Source organism: Periplaneta americana, chromosome 15 (assembly GCF_040183065.1).
Source record: "Periplaneta americana isolate PAMFEO1 chromosome 15, P.americana_PAMFEO1_priV1, whole genome shotgun sequence".
Classification (NCBI taxonomy): Eukaryota; Metazoa; Arthropoda; class Insecta; order Blattodea; family Blattidae; genus Periplaneta; species Periplaneta americana.
In genome coordinates this window covers 108,741,033-108,760,316 of record NC_091131.1, presented here as the reverse complement: position 1 = coordinate 108,760,316, position 19,284 = coordinate 108,741,033, and the positions used below count along the sequence as shown (strand labels likewise).

Here is a 19,284-nt window from a genome sequence, read left to right as displayed (position 1 = left end):
TAATTTATTTCATGTACAAAACCATTTCATGTCATCGCACAACATACTAGCTATGTTTAATTTATTATGTTTATAATCTTCGTATATTTCGACCAATAAGAAAATTCTTAGAAACTTTTCAATTACATGAATCTTAAATTGAATTTCTTATATAAGCAACCATTTACACCAAGTTAGCCTATGTGAATATGCAATCTGTGTATAAATTAGTATGTCACCATCAAAATAATTAGAAAATGCTTGTCCTTCATTTTATATACTCCTCACGCTTTCTAAATTTGTGAAAATCTAATCTTAACGTCGATTTAATCAAAGAAAATATTTTTACCATATACAGATTTGTCACTTAAAAATCACCGAAATTCTTTAATTTCCCATGAAATAAGTCAATAACAACCATTTTCTTCCAGATTATACTATACAAGTACCTGTATTCTGCAACTTCTCCCGACATTCTATACATTGTAAGAACATACTTGAGATTAAAGAAATTAATACTTTTACCGTTTTGATATTTCACATTATTTTTCTTTTATAATCAACAAAATTGCAAGATTGAAGATTTTATAATACCGTGCTCAAAACGGTCCCAAGATAATCTCTGTGAGTGCTGATGTACCATCTTGAATCATCGTGTATTTTAATCTCTGCAGGGCCGTACGCAAGGGGGGTTACCGGTTTGAACCCCCTCCTGAAGTTAAAAAAATTACATTTAGATTTGAGTATTTTTTATATCCATAATCGTTTCCCAGTGTCTAATTTTTCACTGTCAGGGTAACAAAATCTACATCGACATACCCTTGGTGCTGCGGCACGTTCGAATTAGGCCTATAACAATGCTTTCTTTCTTATAGAGAGACCTACCGCCTAGTACCGACCTTGTAATATAATGAAGGTCACATAATATGAAATTTAACTTGTTCTGAAACATATTGAAAAGGCTGTTTTTACAGTTCTGCAGTGCAGATGTTAAATATTGTGCATTGTCGATTTTAAACTCATTATATAAATAAATTTAGCTTCCCTTAAGAAAAGGTTGCCAGATTTGACAAAGCGTATTACATATAATTTGGAAACACACCTAAAAGGTAAAATGATATACATTTGAAACGGTTTGGGAATCGAATATACAAAATGTCAGAAAAATTTATACTTAAGTAGCGTTTGTGCTCATTTGCAGTTAAGAAAGGGGGGAGAAATATCATCAGATAGGTTAGAATGATTTGAATGCCATATACCGCGAGAAAAATAATAGTACTGATTTATTGGAACATTCAACAGCCATCGGTTAAGATAACTTGAAATTTCCATTATCACTCCCATACAAATGATTTCTCAATATCTGAACCGATCCTTTGAGGGCACTAATGGCTATTTCCTTCACAGTGCTGTGTGTTAGGCCCAGGTTTTTACATTTGTTGGCAAAGAAGGAGGGTATGGTACCTCGTGCTCCCACCATCAGACCTATTACATCAATGTGGGACAGGCTATATTTATCTTTATAGAACGGGATTGTTGGTTCATAGACCCGTTTATTTTTACTGTCCATCTCATGCGGTTGATCTGCATGTGTCTCGAATCTGATGGTGAGATCGAGAATGTATGCCAAGTTGTTCTTAATGGCAATGATATCAATTCACCGATCACTTCCTTGTGTGGCTAGTCCCTGCAGCTCTTGATGGACTGTAAACCCTACTTCCTTCACCCGTTCGTTAGTTTGAGTTCTCACTTTATTGTGAAACATTCGTTTAACGTTTTGTGCATTTGATAGTTCATATTTGTAATACAAAATTAACATTATCTTTCCGGGTTCTTTGATATGTCCAAGCGACCGCAAAGCTCAATTTTACAATTCTTTTTAGCAAAAAGTCATTTAAGAATGAGTTTCTCTCAGATCTTCAAATATTGAGTGATGACAAGAAATGGTCTAGTCTTGTTGACAAAGTCAGAGATACTTCCTGATGACCCCCGTAAAGAGATTGTAGCTTCCATAAGGATTGTCACAGGACACGACTGCCTGGCGGAATATTTATATAAACTGGGTATTTTACCATCACCTCAGTGTGTCGTTTGTAATGAGGAAAATTATATTATGAATTGGGAACATTAAAATGTTTGTAAAAAAACTTGTAAATTTTAAATCCTCTAGGGCAGTGGTCGTCAGCACTCGCTGAAATGTGCAATGGATACGCGGTGCCGTCCCATGTGCACTGTCGTGCAACAGGGAGAGATAGAGAGTATATCCGCTAGCAGCTACGAGAGCACTATAGTACACTGCGTTTTCCGCGGGTAAGAGAGGCTAGCCCCAGCGTGCTCTGTGCTGACGACCCCTGCTCTAGGGGAACTTTGTACCGGTCTGCCAGAAACCAAAAGATGTTGAATCAATCTGGTTGAGCATTACATACATACATACATACATACATACATACATACATACATACATACATACATACATACATACATACATACATACATACATACAATGACACTGAAGTATAGGATTATTTACCTCATTGACAGAACGGACAAACGGTCTCATGTTGAAATGTCTGTATTACTCGCACCAATTTATCGAATAATTTGCCACTAGTCGCGCGAAATAATTCGTTTCTAGTCTTAACTATTCGTTGTGAGACAAGGTAGGCTATTTGTATTCTAAGGCCTATATTACACTATCAAATTTCTGTGTCACAAAAGTTTGACAAAATATATATGATAAAATCTTTTACAGTGTAATATATCATCTTTGATCACATCTAGATGTAACATAGTTCTGTGATAAAAGTATGGTCATCATCATACCTTTGATAAAATCTGTGACTGAGAAAAAAGAAAATGGCGGACATTAAGTACACATGGTCTGTGAAAATTACAAAACTTTTAATATCACATTATAGGTCGCATGAAATGTTTCATCATCCATTATTAAATACTTAGTATATAATAGGATTTCATATCTTCATACTTAAGTTCTCTCAGTAGAGTTTGATGGATTCCTTTTGTATTATTTTCTCTCTACCCCAATCTCTAACCTAAATCGTCGGCTTAGAGTGTAAACATGCTAACCAACAAAAAGGAAATTTTACAGGGGAAACAAAAAACTGAGTATAATTAACTCTGGGTCCTAAAGTTTCAGAGTTTATTTATACTCGATTTTTTGTTTCCCCTGTAAAATTTCTTTTTTGTTGGTTGGCAGGTTTACACTCTAAGCCGACGGAATACATTTCGTCTTTGATTTCTTCTTTAGTATTAATGCAATAACCATTACTGCATATTTTACAGTTGCAACAAGCATTGAACTATTGTGGATCCATTATTAGAACTGTGATGAAAGATATGACCAAAGTTTTGACATAGTATAATATAGTCAAAATCTTACACTTGATTTTATATATTTGATTAAAAATTTTACCATATTCTGTGACACAGAAATTTAATAGTGTAATATAGGCCTAAGTGATGATAGCTTGTGGTATTCATATGATTTGTTGTGCTAATATTGTGATTTCTCACGGTTAAATATTCTCTTGAACAGTTTAATTTTACGAACAATTCTGATGGAAACTGTTCTTCAGCAAGAAAGTACCACAGAAAGTTTAGTCCAGACTGCAGACAGTTCAGAATTTGTTAATTCAACAATGGCTGAGTTTTCCCGCAACCGACTGAAGATGAATGATTTTTTTCCAACAAAATGCTGCAACTTTCCAGTGTCCAAATCAAAGAAAATTAAATGTTTGAATTAAGAAGCATATTTGGGGGACAGAGCAACAAGTCCTGTTTTGAAGCCAGAATATTTTTGTTCTATCTAAGCCCATTAACATTAATATATGGAAGATTTTAAAAGAAAGTGTTTGCAAAAAGTCTTCGAATAATTGAAAAATTAAATGATAATATCCATAGTTTAATTTGGAATAAACATTTAATAAATATGATTATTGGAATAAATATTGGAATAAGACATTCAATTTGGAATAAATATGTACCCATAAAAAAGAAAATAGCAATGTATAACGCATATTTCAAGACAGTGTTGACATATGCTTCAGAAACCTGGACATACACCAATAAAGATCTGAGCAGAATTCAAACCTCAGAGATGAAAACCCTGCGAGGTATTGTATAAAAGACGAATAGACAGGATACGAAACGACATAATCAGGGAAACTCTGAAGGTTGAAAACACAGTTACGAGTAGAAAATAAGAGATTACAATGGTTTGGAACCTTAACAGAATGGAAAGAAAAAGGCTGCCAAAGAAAATATTACATTTAAAAGTGAAAGGAAGACGACCAATGGGAAAACTACGTGAAAGGTGGATAGATCAAATTCAGAAGAATTTACTAGAACGGGAATACAAGTGGGAGGAAATAAACAGGAAAAAAGCTTGGAAAGACAGAGACGGATAGAGGCATATTATATTTGGAATCGACCTTCCAAAAGGAGGACACGATAAGAGGATGATGATGATCCACAGTCAAATTATAGCAAGTAATCATGAGGAACTTCCTTTAGGATTTACAGAATGAGTTTTTGGATGTTTTGGGCAGAATTTCCTTGCATCTGCTATAATTAAAAATAACTTCGTTTGTTGTGAGTATACAGTATAGGCCTACTCCTGATTTCTTATACTACCGGACGCGGGAGCCAACAAGGAAATAATCTAATTGTAGTGGCTATATAAAAACCATTCATAGTCTGAAACCAAATTCGGTTAAAATTATTTTTTTTAACTAATGACGAGTACTTGACTCTTCGTCATTCACCCATAAGAAGCCAGTTGTGTAGACCAATTTACTAACAGAGTTTAGTCTCTTATATTGAGACAACTCATCCTGCCTAAGGTATTTCCGTGGTTTTCCTGAGGCGTTAAGACAAATGTCGGGATGAGCCCTAAGAGAAATGGATCACGGATCTATATGCCCTTCCCCATAAATTCCCTCTTTTCTAACAAACGACGTAATGCCCTAGTTCAGAATCTATCAAATTGCCTGTTACATGTGTGAGGTCACTCATTTAGTCGCAATGCGAAAGGACAGGGAACCTTTCAATTTGCAGATTCAGAATTCTTCTGACGGTCTTCATCTGCCTTGTCATCGAACAACAGACGACAGACAGCGTATTCCGAATCTCACCGGACCGGTGGACAACAATGACGTCACGCTGCAGCGAAATAGGAGCAAAACTGTTGGAAGGATCGATGGCTGTCATGACGACTGTATATGTTGTTGTCTGTGCTAAACTAGCAAAATTTTGCGAAATTTTCGTACTGCCATCTCGTTCAAAGAAAAGAGAGCATAAACAATTTATTTCTTGAACCGGTAGTAATAACTGGTCCGTTGACATGTTCACTCATAAGCCATTAACATATTGTTTTTACGTTGTGCTCATTACAAACAATACAGCAGAACCAAAGCAGAACACACCGCCATGACACAACAGTGCACGACGTCATTCGTCTGCTAATTCCCGCCCTATACAAGAACCAATCAGATTCACTGATGGCAGCTGATGGAGACTGCCACCACCTCTGCAAGCTGATGGCACCGGTGCGACACCGGTGGAGCATCAGTGACTCCATCGGTGAAATTCGGAACACCGTGATGCCATCAGATTGCTCAGCGCTGAGATTCGGAATACGCTCAGAGTCTTCTCGACTCCATTTGCATTGCGAAATGGCAAAGCCCTTTTCAATGTGCAAGATTACACCTGCCATCCTAACTGCAAACAAACGAGTATTCTCGACTTCTCCTGCACAGTTCCTTTCAATGTGCAGATTTACACCAGCCATTTCTTCCTCGTCCCGTCGCATGATCACTTTGATCACTTTTCCGTCCCCTCGCGTATGTGTACCTAAGAGGTTACGTCCATTTTCGGTTTTTCCCCTTCAAAATTTTCTAGAGCTCCTTCAGTGGAGCAGCGTAACCCGGAGTGAGACAAGTGGCCAACAGGCTTGGAGCTCACATATTTAGTTTCTTACAGCCCCGAACCCCTTGCAGGGACGCGTTTTGCGTACCTTTTAAATTTCTCCTCCCAATTATCCTCTTTCAATTCAATTCACCAAAAAATTCACCATTGTCCAGGATGTACCATAGGAGGCAGCCTACGCTATATTAGTCGCGATATGATGATGATGATGATGATGATGATGATGATGATTTGTTGAGATGCCACAGGGTAACTGGAGCTCCCGGAGAAAACTCCTGAGTTACCTGGACCACAAACTTGCTTAACACAAGTTATAAATCGGTACTCCGGAAATCGAACTCAGGTTCACAGGATTATACAGTAAGTCCAGCCCTCTAGCCACTGGACTATCGTGGCGGCTCTCGGTTAAATTATAAACTTCAAAAAAAGTTTAACACATTTATTTCAAACAACCTTATGATGTCATCTAGGTTTCGACCAATTTTTAGTAATGTATATGCATGCGTGATCACTTTAGTTCGCATGCTCTATCCAGGAAAGTAAAAGTTATTCTTTACAAAACATTAGTGAGACCAGTTTTGACATATGCGGCAGAAACGTGGTCAATCTCCAAAAATGATGAAAAAAGACTGGAGATTTTCGAAAGAAAGATTCTGCGAAGGATCTATGTCCCAACATTTGAGGAAGGTCTCTGGAGGAGGAGATGCAACTATGAATTATATAGACTTCTAGGAGAGCCAAATATAATCAATACAGTTAAAACTAGCAGATTGAGGTGGGCAGGACATGTAATACGCATGGACCCAAGTGAACCTTGCAAAAAAATTGTAATAACAAATCTGGGAGGTCAGAGAAGACGAGGTCGACCGCACTTGCGATGGATTGATGGAGTGGAAGAGGATGCCAGAAAGTTGGGGTGCAAGAATTGGAAGGCTGCTACACAAGATAGAGACTGATGGCGACAATTACTAAGGGAGGCCCAGGCCCACCAAGGGCTGTAGCGCCAATGATGATGATGATGATGATGATGATATGCATGCGTGTGTAGCCTATTCATGCACGCAATTAAAAGTAACAAAGAAGAGCAAAGTTCGTTATATATAAAATAGGCTGAGAGGTTCTTAGCAAATAAGTAACATCACAAAATCAGATCTGTAATCTATGTGAGAAACAGTAATTCATCGGTTGACATGTTCGATAGGTAAGATTACAGTGGCTTAACGCTGACAGCGGTTACTTTGAGTATCTAACCTATTGCTTTATGGATGTATTTTCCAGTTTTATTTGTTTAAAGAACTTAAACTAAAGATTAAATCTACTAATGTGATATACATGGACAATGGCGTAGCAATTATAGTTACTGTATAATCCTTCTAGTGTTTAGTGAAATATGTTTATAACACTATACAGATTTACATCTTCCCTAGAGGTTCTTTTCTTAAGATGAATGTAAACAATTGTGACTTTTTATAAAATAATTTATGCCAGTTGCCAGCAATTCAACCGAAGAGGTATTTCCGTTCACTAGTTGGAAGAAAATGGGATTTAACTCAGCGGTTTGTGTTAAATACGTTAGGGAAAGCCAGACAAAGAATCCTTGCTCACAGAAGGGAATCCCAATCGGTGGAAGGAAGTCGGATCTTGTGTTCAAACGTAAACCTTTCCAAGTGAGTAATATTTACACAGAGCGGACAGTAAATGCCAACGCACAACTCAAGGACTTGATAAGGAAAATAACACTGATTAAAGCCACGTCTACATATAGCTTCTGTTCAAGCGATCTAAGTTCGAGCCCCAGCTAGGTTGTGATGGAATTAGTAGTGGACAAAGCAGACGTTGCAGGCGATTTTTCTTGGGGTACTCCCATATCCATATTTCATTCCGCCAACATTCTCAATCGCCCTCTTCATTTCAGCTATCATCTGCAATAATTAAAATGGGCTGAAGTGAAATCTTTGGGGTACCCTGATATAACAAGGGCTTGGAGCTCCGATCCTTGGGACGTATCAGGTACGTGTCTGGGGATGGGACCTAGCTCTGTCTGGCTGATTAAGATAGCCTACCTGTCAGTATCGGATTCATGAATTCCACCCGGACCATCTGTCGGACTAGAAAATTCACCACATATAGGGGACAATAGGGGCCAATGTAAGCCTAAGTGCTAATAGTGAAACCAAGGTATTCATTCGAGATCTATGTCTACTAACCGTCTAATTTTGTAAATAAAAGTTATTATCCTATTGTTAGGAACACACTGTTTATAACAACTCATTTAGCATCATTTATCATGTAACAAAGACATTTTTACTACAATGTTGACTTAAGGGGTTAGGTACAGCTCACAGCAGAAACATTTTGAAAATATTCGACATTTTTTTCCTCCATTACTGTATTTTGTACAATAATGAAAATTAGTATGTATAAAACACTGTCCTTTTGCTATATGAAAAAATATTTTTACGATAAAAAAAATTACATTTTTGTTTTCAAAATTCAATTCACTGTGTGATGAAGCATTTCCCACATAACTCAAAAACTACTCAACATTCTGTCATGAAATATTTTGTAGGTATTTATGCATGTCATATCTAAAATATGATGCAAGATCACTTCTCTACCTTTGATAGATTGTATGATAAAAAATAAATTCATTTAAAAATGGTCAAATATCAGTACTTTCTTCTACCACAAAATAAAAAAAAATATTTATTAAGGCATGTAGTTGAAAGAGCATGATATTGTAAACATGAGTGTTAGCAATAAAATAAAAGAGAGAGAACATGAAAAAGTTAACAAGTTTATGCGTTATGATCGAAAAGTTTTATCACTGCACAGTACACTGTGCCATTATTAATTTTGAAAAAAAAAATATATATATATATATATATATATATATATATATAACTTATATAATTATTTTAAACCGTAAAGATATTTTTTTTTCATATAGCAGAAGGATAGTGTTTTACACATACCAATTTTCATTATTGTACAAGATACAGTAATGGAGGAAAAAATTTTGAATTTTTCCAAAAATTTTACTGCTATAAGCTATAACTAACCCCCTAAGGAATACAGCTGATCTCATGCAGTTTTTCAGTTTAAATGATTATATTTCATGTTCATACTTTCCGGTGAATTTACTCTTAGATAATGAGTATGAACAAAGTCTATCAGAAGGAAAGACTGTACACAGATGGATAGACAGACATCATTCCACACGCCAGTTTTCGTCTGGAAATATGTTTTTTCCTAAATACCTAGAAAATGGATTTTTGCAGCAACACAGTATTGTCTCATCAATCCCTACTGGATGGAGAAAAGTAAGCAAACTTGGATCCTGTTAGCTGTTACACTGCCATATATGTACTACCACTAGTATTTTCTACTTTTTTCCTACTTCTGTCAGCCATGGGTCTATGCAAGCATGAGTCGCCCTGCAGAGACATCTGAAATTTCAAAAAGGTGATGATCTGCATGTACATCTGCTCTTTAGACTACGGAATTTCGTGGACAAGAATGGTGGGGCCGGTGAATTTTGTCTGCCACCCTTTCATTACGGACATGATTATTTTACATGTCATCATAAATTTGACACAGAATCACTGATTATACTGGGACAGAATTTTATTTTTACTAACATTTCTTATTTAACCTGGCTATGCCTTTGGATTAACGGTTGAGAACCGGAAATACTGTTTGCTACCCCCTTCCACGACCGGAGTTCGATGATACTGGCGTAAATACAAACAAATCACTTTACTAGTTATAGGAGGGAAGAAAAGTAGTTCATCCATTTAGGAAATATCGCGATTTTGAGTTTGATAATTTTCATTACGTTTTTGTTTAATCGAAATACAGTACAGTATTAACAATAAGTGTTTTTACTCACGAGCTGAGCTATCCATGCGGACGTATTCATTATGCAGTGTATATTATACTGTTTACAGCGCATTAGCGTACAATATAGAGAGTGAATTTAAATTGAAAAATAATGATAATATGGATATTTAAACACATTTTTGAAAATGGTGGCCGTTCAATTCGATACAGGCTTCAGTTCTTTTGTGCATGTTGTAGCACTGTAAACTATTGTACGTAATTCCAATTTCCAGTTTCGTCCTTCGTACCAATAACTTATGTTGAAATAATTCTGTACCTACTCTATAAAAGAGTACCTTACGTACCGGTACTGTAAAATTCAATCTTCACTTCTGCCCGATCCGAAAAGATAAAATTACTCAGACATGCTATTTACTGTCCATCAAAGTGGTTTTGTCGCAGGATCGTAGAAAGGGGGGAAATCACGTAACAGTTAATTACTTAACGAAGCCCTTTGATTTAAGTTATTTTGAACAGTTGTATAATACGTAGACGTCCAATTTCTCACAGAAATGTTTACAGAAAAGAGATAAGACAGCCCACCACTAGCTTTTACAGAGAGGCGAGCAGAAGCAGGTAGGGGAAACCGGGTTGCGACGTTAGCAAAAGGACTCACAGTATTTGTGCGAAAATATGACTCAATGTTGAAAGCTCTTTCTTCAATGGAAAACGTGACCATATTTCTGGGACTTATTATACTCACTAACTCAATACTGTTTACTATGATCGTAAGGCGACTTTGACTACATATTCGGCCTTGGTTCTGTGTGGAGGATGGTTGAACTTCGTTAGTAGAAGGGGTGAGAGTGAAGTATATAAAAAACTCAGGTACAATAAAAATTGAAGTAAAATAAAATGATGTCCCTGTACTTCTTTTTCGAAAGAGGCCATGCTAAAGATACTTACTGTCACTTAAAATTTATCGTCCTTGTATCACATTACAAACATGATATCCATTTTGTCATCAGTAACTTTAGCACATACAACACTGCAATGCACAATAAAACGCTAGACTTATCTTAATTTATAAGCTTGTCGTGGTGTTACAAATAAAATATATATGTTAATTAAAATATTGCACCACGTCTATGCAAATTTCCAAGCTCTCTATAGCTAATATGGTTACATTCAGCTCTATGTAAATGTGATTTCGGTATCAATGGGCAGTTCATTACAATAATTAACGTCAAGCCTGCTTCTTCCTGAAACTGATGAAGGACTCTTCCACATCTGAACTAAGGCTCAGCTCTGTAAGACAATAAAAACAACAATATTGGAATGGTTAGTTAGTGAGGTTGAAAAAGAGCGTGTCAGCTACTATGGCTATTTCACCCTTAATATTGGAATGAAAATAGAAATCCTTAAAGGAATAATAATTGACGTATGCATTAGAACCTTACATTACGATTCTGGTTTAAGTTATGATTTTCAGTGTTATATGATTCTACATTCTCTCTGATTTCAAATACCGATATGTATGTGAACAGTTCATAAACAATATTTTGCAGTACATGCATACAATTTGAATTTTTATAATTTGGAAGGATACTTTTCTTCATATTATTGTCAAAATGTCATCCATCTTTTCCTGAATGTTTTTTTTCTTTCGGATTTTCCACATTTTCAAAATACAGAACTATTATTATCATAGATCCTAGAGAAGAACGCCCGGCCATGCCCTACGTGGTTTCCGCCGCGCGCTAACCGTTTCTCCCGAGCAATCGACCTCCAGTAGCCATATGGCATTCAGTGTGCTTAGAAGTCGTGTAATGAAACTCTCAATTCTTCAAGTGTACAACGTTAGTGTATAATGTTTATTGATTATTGTGTGTTTAAGTAATGCCTAGCAACAAATTCTCATTGTGTGAGCGTGTGTATATGTACAATACGTACATAAAAGGCAGAAAGATGTGTGCCAAACAAGATGAAAATTTCGAATAAATTTTCCAAACAGACCTGTGCCTTCTGCCGAAACAATTAGACGACTCGCTAATAGTACATTAAGCAACGAGCCTATAATGGTAGTAATTAAGACGCGAGTATGTTTATGAAACGAGCGCGAGAGAGTTTCATAATTTTCATACAAGCATCTTAATTACCATTATAGTCAAGTTTCACACGACTTTTTATGCTCGACCATATTTCTAACTTGAAATTATTCATAAGTATTCATGTTATTCTTATCTGACTGAGGAGCGGATATTGATTTTTTCCGAGAAACAAATGTCGACATTGACCTTGATATAATCTAGAGAGTAAAATAAACATTAATCTTGATATAACCTTGAAATTGAATTGGACATTGAAAAACGAGATGACAAATTGGATTTGTTTGAATATTATTTACAATTAACGCTAATTATTATAGTAACAGAACTGACTTTATTTCAAATATAGATGATTTATTAATTTATTGTTGTCTTTCGATTGCATATCCGAGAATAATCGATATTTGCGCTTTCATATTGCTACAATGGTATTTTCTGATTGGTGGAACACCTGAACTTTAATGAATAGGTGTACTTTAATGAGGTCCATTTAAGGGCTGCTACCAGGTGTATAATTACTACATTTCGTAATTTTAACATTGTATTACTACATTTCGGCATGGTCGAGCATAAAAGATTTAAAGAAATAGGCTCAGTGAAGAATCGAAAATCAAGCAGAAAACGTAGTATTCTTATGCGGAACGATTGTCAGTTTATTTCAAACAAGATTCTGCCACTGTTCATACAGCTGTTGTGTCAGTGAGAGAATTGAGGCGTATTTTCGGTACGAGACTAATCAGTAATAATTTCTGTCTCTATGAAACCCAGATATAATACCCTGTAACTTTTATTTATGCGGAACACTAAAAGATAGGGTTTATAGGAAACATCCTCATTCTATAAATGAACTAAAAGACTATATACGAGAACTATATGATGTGGAACTTCAGAGTGTTGTTCATTCGTATATCAGAAGATGTCAGTTGTGTGTTTCGGCAAACGGGAGCCATTTTCAGCAACGACTGTGAGCATGGTATGTCTAAATTATTGAACATTTATTGACCGTATTGTTATGTATTGGAGAAGCACTGGAGAAAAGGTTATGCGCTCGGCGAATACCACGCAGGGCGCGGCTGGCCGGCCGGCAGCTCTTTTTTGGGACGTGATAATAAAAGCTCTGTAGAAGCATGTATTACACTTAACGATTCTGTATATTTGAACTATAAATAAAGAACATTACAGATCTTTGTAGTAATTAAAAGCTTTAACTACATAAATAATGACACTATATAGGAAATAAAATACTTTGTTACATTTCCAGCACCGATGAAGGAGTCATTTATTTGTCAGAATACAAAATGTGGGTTACATCATAGTCTAGTATATACAGTCACGAAGCTTGAGTTGTGAGGGTGCTAGGAACAATAGATTGTGCCGGTACTATTTCGCATTGTCTGTAATTAGACGATATTAGCGACCCTAGTGGTTAGCAACTATCTATGGATGCATATTTACTACGTATTGAGGTTCGTGACTGTATATACTAGACTGTGGTTACATACCCTTTTTGAGGCTCAAAACATCTATATATTTAGGAACAATGTTAAGCAAAGAAAGACAGCTTAATATTATTCAGTAAGAAGGTGAAGTATGGACATGAATGTGAGTCTTTTATTAAGTACATTTTTGGCCGATCGTGTTTTTATCACCTTACCGATGTTGATGGTAGGCCTTGTAAGTTAAACTTACAACATGTGCGGTAAGTAAATAAATGAAATCATCTATCATTTATATACTTAAAAGTAACGAACTATCAGTGTCGCGCACCACTATGTGCTATGAGGAAATAACTAAATGTCTTATTATACTCTGTACTCTTTCTAAATTAATTTATTGGAGTGGAGATTTGTAAGAAAACAGTAATTAATATAGATAAAATGTAAGGGTGAAAACCATTTCTGACGACTTTCGGTTGTTGATCTGAACGCCACTCGTGAGGTCGTGACTGAACACGAAAACATCCATGGAGTAAAATACGTATTCAAGCATTAACCTATACCGGTATGCAATTTATTTACACTGATGTATAATAAATTAATGTGTCACGTACAAATATATTTTATATGCTATTTATTTATATTGATGTACAATTAATGTGTCACCTACCTACTTCTTTGAAGACAAAACTAATTTTTTTTATAATTTATTTTATTACAACATTTTCACAATCGCCGCCGAATAATAACAAATGAATAACACCTATCGACAAATACAAATAATAACAAATAAATGACACCTATCGACAAATAAACGGCGATCACACATGAAAATGTTAGCGTCCAAACAAACTATTTATTTAAATTAAAAATGATTAAACTTCGTCTCGTCTTCTCAAACTTTTCATCGATTCTGTTATAATGCACTTACCACGTTATATCGCAATATACTATTTTGCCCACGCGTTACATTAGTTTGATCTCTTCACAAAATGTTTAGCATTGAACCGAGGTGTCTAGAATTAGTATTATCTTCCGCTGTCTCGCAAAGCGACGTGGCTCTGAGTAATCTTTACCTTTTCGGCATTTCAATTAATTATATTTTTTAATTCATAACTTTCTTACCTTCTAAAAGTGGTATCAGTCTGCATGATACAAAAATATCGAGGTATGATTGTTAATTGTTAATTAGATACGTTACAATAGAAAGGTACTAAGTGACAAATTAAAAAAAATGTGGTATTTCAGTAGAATGGTGCACATTGCGAAGGAGTATAAACATACATATCAACAAAGCTAGGTCCACAAAAGATGGTAGAGTGTTATTAATACCATCAAAAGATGGCAATGGTGCTATTTCACCGAGCTCTCTCATAAGAAAGTTGCAATGTGCCATTCGTTTTGATTTCCCTCTGTTTCTTATTTGTGACGTTAATAGTAAAGTTCAGGCAAAAGGCAATGGCAATTATATTTAGTGGTATTTTCTACAAACAGTGAGGTCAGGGAAGGTAAGACATATACAACATATAAGCTTGTAGGTAATATAGGACTATGAATCACATAGACGACGAGTCGACCTGGTTGGCGAGTTGGTATAGAGCTGGCCTTCTATGCCCAAGTATGCGGGTTCGATCCCGGGCCAGGTCGATGGCATTTAAGTGTGCTTAAATGCGACAGGCTCATATCAGTAGATTTACTGGCATGTAAAAGAACTCCTGCGGGACAAAATTCCGGCACATTCGGCGACGCTGATATAACCTCTGCAGTTGCGAGCGTCGTTAAATAAAACATAACATTAACATTACTAAATTCAATATTTTGAAATTAAAGGATGAGGAAGCTCAGCAAAATTTTCAGGTCGAAATTTCGAAGAGGTTTGCCACTTTAGAAAGTTCCGATGAAGTTGAGAAAGAATTAGATATTAATAGCGTGTGGGAAAATATCAGCGATAGTATCAAAATTGCGGCTGAGCAGAGCAGAGGTTATTATGAAACTAAGAAAAAGAAACCGTGGTTTGATGAAGATTGTTGCATGGTAGTAGAAAGAAGGAAACAGGCAAAATTGAAATTCTTACAGGATCCAGTTGAGGAGATGAGGGATAACTATTTCAAATGAAAGACGGGAAGCAAGTCGTACACTTAGGAATAAAAAGAGAGGTTACTTGAAGGAAAAACTGAATGAGGTAGAAACAAATAGTAAGAATAAAAACATTCGAGATTTATATAAGGGTATAAAGGAATTTAAGAACGGATATCAGCCAAGGGTAAACGTGATCAAGGATGAGAATGGTGACTTGCTTGCAGACTCTCCATCAATCCTAAATAGATGGAAAAACTAGTTTGCGCAACTACTAAATGTACATAGGCCAAATAGAAATGATCGGGACGAAATTGAAATACAAACTGCTGAGCCATTTATACCCGAACCCACGCTTTCAGAAGTCAAAATTGCGATAGAAAATCTGAAAAAGTACAAGTCTCCAGGTATCGATCAAATTCCAGCAGAATTAATACAAGAAGGTGGAAGTGCATTATATAACGAAATTTATAAACTTGTACTTGCTATTTGGGAAAAGGAAATTGTACCAGAACAATGGAAGGAGTCCATAATTGTACCTATCTTTAAGAAGGGGAACAAAACCAACTGTGGTAACTTTCGAGGAATATCACTTTTGTTGACGTCGTACAAAATTTTGTCCAATATTCTTTTGAGAAGATTAACTCCGTACGTAGATGAAATTATTGGGGATCATCAGTGCGATTTTCGGCGTAATAGATCGACTATTGATCAGATTTTTTGTATTCGACAGATAATGAAGAAAAAATGGGAGTATAAGGGTACAGTACATCAGTTATTCATAGATTTCAAAAAGGCATATGACTCGATTAAGAGGGAAGTATTATATGATATTCTTATTGAATTTGGTATTCCCAAGAAACTAGTTCGATTAATTAAAATGTGTCTCAGTGAAACATACAGCAGAGTCCGTATACGTCAGTTTCTATCTGATGCTTTTCCAATTCATTGTGGGCTAAAGTAGGGAGATGCACTATCACCTTTACTTTTTAACTTCGCTCTAGAATATGCCATTAGGAAAGTTCAGGATAACAGGTAGGGTTTGGAATTGAACGGGTTACATCAGCTCCTTGTCAATGCGGATGACGTGAATATGTTAGGAGAAAATACACAAACGATTAGGGAAAACACGGAAATTTTACTTGAAGCAAGTAAAGCGATCGGTTTGGAAGTAAATCCCGAAAAGACAAAGTATATGATTATGTCTCGTGACGAGAATATTGTACGAAATGGAAATATAAACATTGGAGATTTATCCTTCGAAGAGGTGGAAAAATTCAAATATCTTGGAGCAACAGTAACAAATATAAATGACACTCGGGAGGAAATTACACGCAGAATAAATATGGGAAATGCGTGTTATTATTCGGTTGAGAAGCTCTTATCATCCAGTCTGCTGTCCAAAAATCTGAAAGTTAGAATATATAAAACAGTTATATTACCGGTTCTTCTGTATGGTTGTGAAACTTGGAAAACTCTCACTCTGAGAGAGGATCATAGGTTAAGGGTGTTTGAGATTAAGGTGTTTAGGAAAATATTTGGGGCTAAGCGGGATGAAGTTACAGGAGAATGGAGAAAGTTACACAACACAGAACTGCACGCATTGTATTATTCACCTAACATAATTAGGAACTTAAAATCCAGACGTTTGAGATGGGCAGGACATGTAGCACGTATGGGCGAATCCAGAAATGCATATAGAGTGTTAGTTGGGAGACCGGAGGGAAAAAGACCTTTAGGGAGGCCGAGACGTAGATGGGAGGATAATATTAAAATGGATTTGAGGGAGGTGGGGTATGATAATAGAGACTGGATTAATCTTGCACAGGATAGGGACCGATGGCGGGCTTATGTGAGGGCGGCAATGAACCTTCGGGTTTCTTAAAAGCCATTTGTAAAAAAAAATTGTATTATCAGGCAATACATCTCACTTGACGATGTGTCAGAGGAAGAACAATTGTTTGTATGCACCTGAAGTCTGATTAGTGGAATATGTAGCTAATCGGCGATGTATGCATTGGAGAGGGAAAGGAACTGGCCACTTATTTAGATGCTAAAATAATTCTTACTTAAGTTTTATCTTCATGTATAAGTGAAAATGAATTTCTTTCTTCTTCTTTACTGTATCTTTGATGTCAACGTCGAGCATGAGCAAAGCGATCGCCTTATCAGTAACGTATTGAGTGGTGTTCCTGTAATGGGAGGAGTCAGCTAGCTGTCCAAATTAGAAACAGGAGATTTGAACGGAGGGACTCCACTGTATTATTTGAGGATCTGTGGATAATAAATAGAACCCAGCACCTACAAAATATTTATGGGACTTAGGACCTTTCATAAATTGTGAAGTTTGCTTTATCTCAGTATGTTAATTTTATTAATATCATCAAACCATTGAGAAAGAGTGTTCAAAAGTTGTCATATGTCTGAAAAGTAAAATTTCAAAATTGTTTAAGAGAAGAAGTTTCTATTAATAAAATACTGTTTACAAATTTGGCACTTTGCTCCTTTCTACTGCTACATATCCAATTAACCAAAGAATCCCAAAATAATTATTGGGGGAGCCAGAATTTTCCTATAAGACAATGAATGTGATAAAATAAACAGTTTTGCAATGATGGCTCTAGCTGATCGATCACAGATCACCCAAACATTTTAAATACTCTGTTTTTATTCAGTTGTTAAAATAATAGTTTCCTTAAAATTAGTCAACGCAACCGAAAATCAAGCTCACATGAATTCCTTCGACTTGATGATGCGATGATAATATTCATTTTGTTACAAAGCAACTTTTTTGAAGATGCAAGACTGTGTAGTTCAAGTGGGAGCTAGGCCCACAAAAAATATTTTTCTTATGACACATGCTGTCCCATTACACGTTTGCGCAATAAATCCGGTATTTTACAAAATAATTAATTGCTGTTCCGTTAATAGATAGGCTACATTTTATTTATACAGGATGGAAGTGATATAATAATTATACATAATTTTTAGTGGTTATTTTACTACGCTGTATCATCATCTCATGTTATTTTGCGTCTGAATGAAGTGAAGGTAATAATGCCGGTGAAATGAGTCCGGGGTCCAGCACCGATATTACCCAGCATTTGCTCATAATGAGTTGAGGGAAAACCCCATAAAAAACCTCAACCAAGTAACTTGGCCCGACCAGGATTCGAAACCGGGCCACCTGGTTTTGCGGCCAGACGCGCTAGCCCTTACTCCACAAGTGTGTATTGATTATACATAATAGTAGGGGGATATAGAATACATTAAAATAATTAAAAACGTATTATTCGTTTTGTAATTAAGTGTATGGTTAATTAGAAAATTGCCTACGCTGAAAGTTTGCGTAGTTTGGCAACAAAGCATCGCCGGTTTGGTCTGAATAGCAGCATTCCGTCAGTTAGTCATTGTAGTAGATTTGACAGGCTTCCTAATGGTAGGAAGTAACAACAGGCCTACGTGTTAATCTCTTCATTTAATTTGCAAGGAAACCGTCTATTTTATTTAAAACTGTAAAGAGATTAATCATTCCTTATCAGTTTCTCTAATGATAAGAGTAAAAATCAGAGACTTGCGGATAGTACCTAAATGCCGAATAAAACAATGTCAACATTTAGAGACAAATATATCTATTTTTTTTTTTTACTGAGAAAAGTCTGAAAGTATTCATTTGGGACTAATATGATATTAGATATTATTGTACTCTATCCAAAGAATAAAATCTAAAAAACTGCACAATTATATTACTTCCATCCTGTATATAAAGAACTATTCACTTCCATTTTTCCATGAAATTAGTGTTTGTAGTATGGTAGAAAAGAAACAATTAACAAAGAAAGCGGGTCCTACGAATAATGTATCTACCCAAACGCTTCCCAAGTTAGATATTTTCAAAAGAACAAATCTCTGATAGA

The 19,284-nt window shown here is 35.8% G+C and overlaps 1 protein-coding gene across 1 annotated transcript in view; it reads right to left on the bottom strand.

Annotated features, from left to right (window-relative positions):
- Positions 1-10,719: 10,719 nt before the first annotated feature.
- Positions 10,720-19,284, bottom strand: part of LOC138715730 (uncharacterized) — a 102,453-nt gene continuing 93,888 nt past the window's right edge. Inside the window, exon 9 of the mRNA XM_069848788.1 lies at positions 10,720-11,055. Within this exon, the coding sequence (XP_069704889.1) occupies positions 10,994-11,055 (62 nt within the window). The 3' untranslated portion in view covers positions 10,720-10,993. The remainder of the gene's footprint in view (positions 11,056-19,284) is intronic.